Below are 9740 nucleotides of genomic sequence, written 5' to 3' on the forward strand. Positions count from 1 at the left end.
TATAGACCCTTTCTGAAGTAAAGAGTGCTTCTGTAGACCCTTTCTGAAATAAAGGGTGCTTCTATAGACCCTTTCTGAAATAAAGGGTGCTTCTATAGACCCTTTCTGAAATAAAGGGTGCTTCTGTAGACCCTTTCTGAAATAAAGGGTGCTTCTATAGACCCTTTCTGAAATAAAGGGTGCTTCTATAGACCCTTTCTGAAATAAAGGGTGCTTCTATAGACCCTTTCTGAAATAAAGGGTGCTTCTGTAGACCCTTTCTGAAATAAAGGGTGCTTCTATAGACCCTTTCTGAAATAAAGGGTGCTTCTATAGACCCTTTCTGAAATAAAGGGTGCTTCTATAGACCCTTTCTGAAATAAAGGGTGCTTCTATAGACCCTTTCTGAAATAAAGGGTGCTTCTATAGACCCCTTTCTGAAATAAAGGGTGCTTCTATAGACCCTTTCTGAAATAAAGGGTGCTTCTATAGACCCTTTCTGAAGTAAAGAGTGCTTCTGTAGACCCTTTCTGAAATAAAGGGTGCTTCTATAGACCCCTTTCTGAAATAAAGGGTGCTTCTATAGACCCTTTCTGAAATAAAGGGTGCTTCTATAGACCCTTTCTGAAATAAAGGGTGCTTCTATAGACCCTTTCTGAAATAAAGGTTGTTTGGATAGACCCTGGAAGAAAGGGTGCTTCTGTAGATCCTTTCTTAAAGGATGCTGGGTAATTATAAGAAAACTGAACTATATTAATTATCAACTGCCATGCCAAACCTACTCATCTAACGCCAGTAGCTTAGTAGCTACAACCCATCGAAACAGCCACATGCCTAGAACAGGAGATAGACACAGAATCAGATAAAGAAGAACAACAAACTTACAAACAGTTCAAACAACAACCAAATTAAAAAATAGTACACTCACAAATTGACAACTCCCTAAAATAGGCAATAATAATTTAGTGTAATTAATTTCCAAATTCGTTGTTCCACTGCGAATGGAAAAATGGTAAATGTTCAACCCCTTTCATAATAACACTGTGCTACAGTGAAAACTTGCAGGGGTTCTGATGCATAAATTTGGTATTGTGGGTGTCCATGGAAGACGAAAATACCTTTGGTTTCTTTGGATCACTTCGTTTTTTGATTTTATAACGGTAAATGTAGTGAAAACGGGGTTTCTTCGATTTTCAACTTATAACGGTAAATGTAGTGAACAATTGAGTTTCTCACCCATTTTTCACGAGCAAAAGCATTTTCCTGTTTTAATGCGTTTTTGTCACACTTAAATCACTATAACTTAACCATTTGTTACCCGATTTTATACCTTGTTCGAAAGACATGATTTTCACCTTTTAAATAAAAAATAAACTGTGAAAGTCCATTGTGGAAAAAAGAAGTTATGTCCGTTTTAAGTTGACAATCCGAGAAACTCAATTTTTCACTACATTTATAAAATCAAAAAACGAAGTGGCCCAAAGAAACCAAAGGTATTTTCGTCTTCCATGGACTCCCACAAAACTGAATATATGCATCAGAACCCCCGCAAAAAATTGTTGTCAGCTTTTGTAGCAGTGTAATTATAGTCTCATAATTATAATTGTTAATTGTAAAAAATTATGTATATAGATTTGTACCGACCTCATAGATTAATCATGTTTTCGGAGCTTGAAATCCACCTTCCTTTTAAATAATCAATGTGATAACTTTAAAATTTGTCAGCAATATATTTTGAATAAACCTTTTTTCTGGGGAATTGTACACTTTCTATCGACGTATGTGTATGTAAGTGTATGAGCTTAATTTACTAATAAATGTCTATATTATATTAATTTTGGTTTTGTTGTTTGTCATGGAATTTTATTATCATGCTTTTTGTGCTATCGTTCCTGCCGTTGTGCGATTATGTTGTCTTTGCATTTCCAATTGTTTGACACGAGTGTAGGCAGCACTGGCCGCCAAAACGACAAAATTCGACGTCCACCAAAGAAGGGATTTTGTTTCATTATACCACTGTGTGGCTATCACAGTTTGTGCACAGGCTTTGGCAGTGCCTGAAATGTTGTGCGTTAATGGTGATGTGATCTGAAAAAGAAATATTAATTTGAAATGGTGAGAAAAAGGAAGTTTCGTTCTATTTATAATAATTATATTTTACAACTCACCTTTATCTGTAATGCTGTAACGAAGCCTATGGCAAAACCACATACACCACCAATCAACATCGTTATAACAAACCAAAATTCAAATAATTTTGGATATGTTATTATCGCTTCAAGTTCACCATTTAATATAATCAATGGCAAGAATATTATTGACGAATATACATTATTGTAATATGATAAAAGCCAAACTTCTTGTTTGACATGATGTAAAGCTTTTTTCGTATGTATCGAATACATGGCCAAAGCTAGAGACCCTAGTACACCAAATATTGTACCACGCCATGAAAAAGATTCCGTAAGACTTTCTTGATCAACACCAAGCATAAAACCGGCAACAATGCCAGCACAACAAAGTATACTTGGAAAACTGGTCTTTTGTTTCAACATAATATACGTTAGAATTACATTGAATACTGTTGTCAGGGAACGTCCAACATAATAGAAGGCAACACCAACATATTTCAAGCATAAGTTATTTGTACCAACCATCAAGGTGAACAGTACGGAAAGTGGTAAAATCTGAAATTAGAAATTAATTGAAACTTTTATTAGACATGCTATAAAATATAATAGATGTAAATTAGGTACAAATGGGTATAAATCCAACATCGCGATATATAAAAAGCGGGAAATAGTTCCAGTAAAAACAGGAATTAGTTCCAGTAAAGTTTTACATTAGAAGTCATTATTTTGTATTCGCTATACATACTGTTACCGCATAGTTTGCCGCGACATAAGGCTGTATTAGATCAAGGTTTCTTCGTCTGCAAGAATTACAGGTTAGGCACTTTAGGACATTTTTGAGAAAGTCCAGTTTAAGGGTGATTGCTTGGGAGCCTTTGGTGTCCTGTTTACACTTGTTCAAGTGAGAAGTGGTAAATTCATTTTTTCACTTGTTTCCTTTTAAAAATCCTTTTTATTGTTGTATTGCTCTAATTCATAAATTCCAATTCATTTTAGTGGAGTAGCCGTCAAACAGCCCATGTAAATTTTGTGGGCAATGAAAAATCCGCTCACATACATGAATTTATAATGGGACAAAAGAAATACAGGCCAAGAACAAGAGGAAAGACTCATGCAAATAATTTTGCAAATACACAACGACCTAGTAGTCGTCAAATATCCACGTAATAACCTATAATTGGGTATAAACTACAGAAACTAAAATCACCCAGTTAAAAGCAAAAACGCTGATTTTTAGCATATTTTAACTGGCCATGAATAAAATTACCTTTTTTGGATACGGGGCAAGTTAAAATATGACCAAATTTGGTCCATATTTTGGCAAATCTCTCATAGACTTTCTCCTATGGACAAGAACAAATCTCGGCTAACGCGAACAAAATTTTCCTTCAAACCGAAATTTTTTTTATCATCGATCCGAATCCAGTACGTATATTCAACTTATGCCCTCTCATATATTGGGGTAGCATAATTTGATATTTGAGAGCGGTTTGTTGTAGTTCTCCAAACTTTATCATATATCAGATGGATTAGCCAACTTTTTCGCACAAGCAACTCCAACGAGCGATTTTACAACAATTTTATTTACCCAAATACACACCCAAAAAAGAAATTTATCGGTTATTTACACATGTCTGGGTAAATACCGGGTAGAATCCCATCTATATACATTCCTTTTAGGGTGTTTACAAACACTTCATATAGTTCATCTCCAAAAACTTCTTTTAGACTTCTCTAAAGACTATATGCTGTTTGTAAATAAAGATTCCCAGCGGAAAGCTTACAAAGCATCTCTGCGGAAAGTCTACAAAGGCTACCTTCGAAACTTTTGTAAATAGTCATTTTGGTCGTCTATTAATACTGTTTTCGGAACGTCTAGAAGGAATCGCTTCTAGTGTAGTCTATAACGACTCCCTTCTGGTAGTCTATAAAGACTGGTCATCTATAAAAACTCTCAACTGGTCATCTATAAAGACTGCTTTTTTATCGTCCATAAAGGCTCCTTTCTGGTCGTATATACAGTCTCCCTTCTGTTCGTCTATAAACACTCCCTTCTGATTGTCTATAAAGACTCCGTTCTGGTCGCCTATAAAGATTCCCTTCCGGTCACCTATAAAGACTCTATTCTGGTCGCCAACAAAGACTTATTTCTGCTCATCTATAACTCGCTTCTGGTCGTCCAATTAGAATCCCTTTTGGTCATCTAAAAAGACTCTTCTCTGGCCATCCAATTAGACTGCCTATAACTACTTCCATTTGGTAACCTATAAAGACTCCCTTCTGGTCGTCTATATGATTCCCTTTTGGTAGCCAATAAGACTTTCTTGTGGTCTTTTATAAAGGTATCCCTTCGTCATCTATTAAGCTTTCCTTCAGGTCGCCTATAAAAATTCGTAGTGGTGTATGTTAAGTTTCCCCTTTAGTCATCTATAAAGCTTTCACTCTGATCTGTTTAAGACTCCCTTCTAATCATCTACAAAGACTCACTTGCAGTCGTTAAAAACGCCCTCCTTTTGGTCATCTATAAGGACTCAATTTTGGTTCTATTCTTTTCTATCCCTTACTTTTTCCTAACTCCCAACCTTCATCTTCATTACTTACCTTGCGGAATGTATCAATATCCAAAGGGTTGCCATCGGGAAACTTAATAACTGATGGATAAGCTTTCGACAAACGACTTATTAAGAAACATATCAAAGCACTGACAACACATTGGAACCAAGTGACAAAAAGTGGTGCCTCAAGTTTAACACTGTCACTGCTTAGTAAATGCTTGTTAACAAACACGGTTAGAATTGATACAAACCTAAAACAAATAGATAAAGAACATTTGTTGGCTTAAGACGGGTTTACACGCGCACGCCCGATTTTTTTGAAATTTTTACCACAGGTAGGTCTCGTTGCCCTGATCACAAAAATATATATATCGTCTAGATGTAGTCCATACTTCCCGAGATATAGGCCTTTAAAGTTCCAAAAATATGTAGCCGAAGGCCGGATAATTAGAGAAAAATTAATAATATAAAAAAAGTTTTGCTTCCATTCCCTAGATTTGCACTTGTCCATAGGTGAAAGTCTTAAATCCCCGGCCGAAGGCCGGCTATTTAGAAAAAAATTTAATTTAAAAGAAAATTTTGTGCCCGTTCCCGAGACTTGTACCTGTCCATAGCAGAAAGTCTTAAATCCCCGGCCAAAGGCCGGCTAATTAGAGAAACATTTATAATTTAAAATAAATTTTTGTTCCCGTTCCCTAGATTTGCCCCTGTCCATAGGAGAAAGTCTTAAATCCCCGGCCGAAGGCCGGCTATTGCAAAAGAAAATTATAATTTAAAGGAAAATTTGGAACTTTAATGGCCTATATCTCGGGAAGTATGGACTACATCTAGACGATATATACATTTTTGTGATCAGGGCAACGAGACCTACCTGTGGTAAAAATTTCAAAAAAATCGGGCGTGCGCGTGTAAACCCGTCTTGTTCCCATTTGTTATCATTTGGTTCTGTGAAATGGGAGTAATCCGGGAGTTCGATGTACTAATACCAACCAATAAAGTGCCACGACCAAAAACACTTTAATATATTTGCCCAATAGTGTTATGGGTGGCTTTGGTTCATCCAGTCTCTGATACATTTTAGATTAAATTTATTTTCGCAAAAGCCGGTAATTTTCATACAATATTAATGTGACGAATTCAATTTGTCTTTCCTCTGCTTGGCATATTAATTTGCTTGTTATGTTTTGGATATGTTGACAGTAGTTCTGAACAAACTAGTTCAAAAGAACTATTCTGTAAAATGAACCATTTGGTCTTAGTCTGTGTTTAGACACACAAATTTCTCGGGCAAGTAAATTTAGTTTTTATCATGGTACAATTACTTAGGTAGTTGCCTCAGCCCAGCTGATCGAATCTAAAACGTCAAAAAACTAGGAATTCGCTATGAAAAATCAAAACAAAAAACCATATGATTCGGCAAGTAAGAGATAGCATGTGTTCTCTTCACTGTACAAACACAAGCGATAAAAAGAGAAAGAAGTTTTTTGCAAAGTTAATTTGTCGTTAAAAATATTCAACAATATACATAGAAATTTACTGCCTTATTTCGAAATTCATCGTAAGATTGTATATATGTGCATATGTCATAATTACTGTGTATCAAGATTTATTTAAATAAGGTAGAAGTGACGATCAGCTCTATTGTATATGGCAGAGCGCACAGCTGATTAAAAATTTTTTTCCGTTAGTGACCGACTTGTGTCAAACCGATTTTGATATGTTTTGTTTTTGAAATGTCAAATTTCAAAGAGTAAGTCCCAATTTACATTAGGCGAGTTTATTTGCGGCAAGTCTCTGTTTGTAGGAAAGACACGTAAGGGAATGGAAATGGTAAAAAATTGCTCGTACCGGCAATTTTCAGGCAATTCCATTTATATTTTTCGTATTTGACATTGTTTTCATTGCTTTGAAAAAAAAAACTTGTCGGAACAGAATTGCTTTGTATAAATTCAAGAGGCAAGTTTAAAAGGGAACGAGAAAAATTGCCGCAAGTAAACTCGCCTAATGTAAATTGGGACTAAATATATACCCACACACATAACAGAATTTTCATTTGAAACAAAAAGAATTTTAGTAGAAATAAAAATAAATTTAACACAAAAGATTATGTTAACGCAAAAGAGATGCGAAATGGACCGCTGGACATTTCATGAAATAAAGGACGAAACGGCCACTAAGCCATGTATGTGCGCATCCCTGTCACGGATCTCTCGAAGAAAGTAACCAATTTGGTCCATACTTTTTGGATCGTAATACTGCTACTAGAGATACATCTGTAGACATGGTAGAACAAGAAAAGGTAGCAGCAATACACAGCTGACTGAACTGGTTTGTAACGTTAGTGTCAAATTTCATATGACATTTTATACATTTATTTCTATTTCGATGTACATTAGGGACATATATTTTTGAGAAAAAAAAAATATATCATTCGGAAAAAAAACATTTCCCAGAAAGACTTCTTTATATCAATGATATGTAACCTCCTCCAAGTTCGAACGATAAGCCGCGCAGTAAATCCCCGCTTGTAGAGGCGATACAAAGTTTGTTAATATAGAACAAGAATCCAAATTTTCATAGAACAAGAATCCAGCCCCTGGTTTATACTTATGCTCCGAAATCCTGAAATAAACCACGTTGTTTACACTTATTTTTTGTTGATTTTAAACATATCACAATAATTAAGGTAGATGCATATGTGCAGTTGGTCGAACATGAATTTTCAAAAGAAGTTTTTGCAAATTTAATTTGTCGTTAAAAATATACAACAATATACATACATAGAAATTTACTGCTTTATTTCGAAAAATTGTGTATATGTGCATATATCATAATTACAGTGTATCAAGATTTATTTAAATAAGGTAGAAGTGACAATCAGCTCTATTGTATATGGCAGAGTGTTATGTAACTAGGACGGAGTGTAAAGGGGAATAAGGCATACCAAGATGTCGCTGGTATACACTTGCCATTGAAGAAATTCGGTCTAGCTCAGTGGCCACTCCTGACTAGCCATAAACAAAATTGATTCATTATTAATTCACAATCACAAACAGGATGCTTTATTTCAAAAAAATGATATGATGTTGTTGTTGTTGATATGGGTACCCAAGGTGTTTGTTGGGATACCATGCCCTCCCAATGGATTTTCTACAAAATCCCCAATGAGTCTCATCGATGATGATGACTCCCAAAAATTTGGCTTGGCTGACCCTTACCTTTACCTTACCTTATATTGTTCAATTAGAACCTCATGATGATTAATTTCAGAATTCAAAACATGTTTATTTATAACTATTCGTTATAATCACAAAAATATATATATCGTCTAGATGTAGTCCATACTTCCCGAGATATAGGCCTTTAAAGTTCCAAAAATATGTAGCCGAAGGCCGGATAATTAGAGAAAAATTAATAATATAAAAAAAGTTTTGCTTCCATTCCCTAGATTTGCACTTGTCCATAGGTGAAAGTCTTAAATCCCCGGCCGAAGGCCGGCTATTTAGAAAAAAATTTAATTTAAAAGAAAATTTTGTGCCCGTTCCCGAGACTTGTACCTGTCCATAGCAGAAAGTCTTAAATCCCCGGCCAAAGGCCGGCTAATTAGAGAAACATTTATAATTTAAAATAAATTTTTGTTCCCGTTCCCTAGATTTGCCCCTGTCCATAGGAGAAAGTCTTAAATCCCCGGCCGAAGGCCGGCTATTGCAAAAGAAAATTATAATTTAAAGGAAAATTTGGAACTTTAATGGCCTATATCTCGGGAAGTATGGACTACATCTAGACGATATATACATTTTTGTGATCAGGGCAACGAGACCTACCTGTGGTAAAAATTTCAAAAAAATCGGGCGTGCGCGTGTAAACCCGTCTTGTTCCCATTTGTTATCATTTGGTTCTGTGAAATGGGAGTAATCCGGGAGTTCGATGTACTAATACCAACCAATAAAGTGCCACGACCAAAAACACTTTAATATATTTGCCCAATAGTGTTATGGGTGGCTTTGGTTCATCCAGTCTCTGATACATTTTAGATTAAATTTATTTTCGCAAAAGCCGGTAATTTTCATACAATATTAATGTGACGAATTCAATTTGTCTTTCCTCTGCTTGGCATATTAATTTGCTTGTTATGTTTTGGATATGTTGACAGTAGTTCTGAACAAACTAGTTCAAAAGAACTATTCTGTAAAATGAACCATTTGGTCTTAGTCTGTGTTTAGACACACAAATTTCTCGGGCAAGTAAATTTAGTTTTTATCATGGTACAATTACTTAGGTAGTTGCCTCAGCCCAGCTGATCGAATCTAAAACGTCAAAAAACTAGGAATTCGCTATGAAAAATCAAAACAAAAAACCATATGATTCGGCAAGTAAGAGATAGCATGTGTTCTCTTCACTGTACAAACACAAGCGATAAAAAGAGAAAGAAGTTTTTTGCAAAGTTAATTTGTCGTTAAAAATATTCAACAATATACATAGAAATTTACTGCCTTATTTCGAAATTCATCGTAAGATTGTATATATGTGCATATGTCATAATTACTGTGTATCAAGATTTATTTAAATAAGGTAGAAGTGACGATCAGCTCTATTGTATATGGCAGAGCGCACAGCTGATTAAAAATTTTTTTCCGTTAGTGACCGACTTGTGTCAAACCGATTTTGATATGTTTTGTTTTTGAAATGTCAAATTTCAAAGAGTAAGTCCCAATTTACATTAGGCGAGTTTATTTGCGGCAAGTCTCTGTTTGTAGGAAAGACACGTAAGGGAATGGAAATGGTAAAAAATTGCTCGTACCGGCAATTTTCAGGCAATTCCATTTATATTTTTCGTATTTGACATTGTTTTCATTGCTTTGAAAAAAAAAACTTGTCGGAACAGAATTGCTTTGTATAAATTCAAGAGGCAAGTTTAAAAGGGAACGAGAAAAATTGCCGCAAGTAAACTCGCCTAATGTAAATTGGGACTAAATATATACCCACACACATAACAGAATTTTCATTTGAAACAAAAAGAATTTTAGTAGAAATAAAAATAAATTTAACACAAAAGATTATGTTAACGCAAAAG

At 35.0% G+C, this 9740-nt stretch overlaps 1 protein-coding gene across 1 annotated transcript; it reads right to left on the reverse strand.

Annotated features, from left to right (window-relative positions):
* Nucleotides 1-1685: 1685 nt before the first annotated feature.
* On the reverse strand, nucleotides 1686-5887 carry nac (GDP-fucose transporter nac). Its single transcript, XM_073963942.1, has 4 exons — nucleotides 5657-5887; nucleotides 4713-4917; nucleotides 2148-2666; nucleotides 1686-2067 (listed from the first exon to the last, which is right to left on the reverse strand). The coding sequence occupies exons 1-4, from the start codon at nucleotides 5740-5742 to the stop codon at nucleotides 1849-1851; spliced, it is 1029 nt and encodes a 342-aa protein (XP_073820043.1). The 5' UTR covers nucleotides 5743-5887; the 3' UTR covers nucleotides 1686-1848.
* Nucleotides 5888-9740: the final 3853 nt, after the last annotated feature.

Source organism: Musca autumnalis, unplaced genomic scaffold, assembly GCF_047663935.1.
Source record: "Musca autumnalis isolate F117 unplaced genomic scaffold, ASM4766393v1 scaffold_1, whole genome shotgun sequence".
Lineage (NCBI taxonomy): Eukaryota > Metazoa > Arthropoda > Insecta > Diptera > Muscidae > Musca > Musca autumnalis.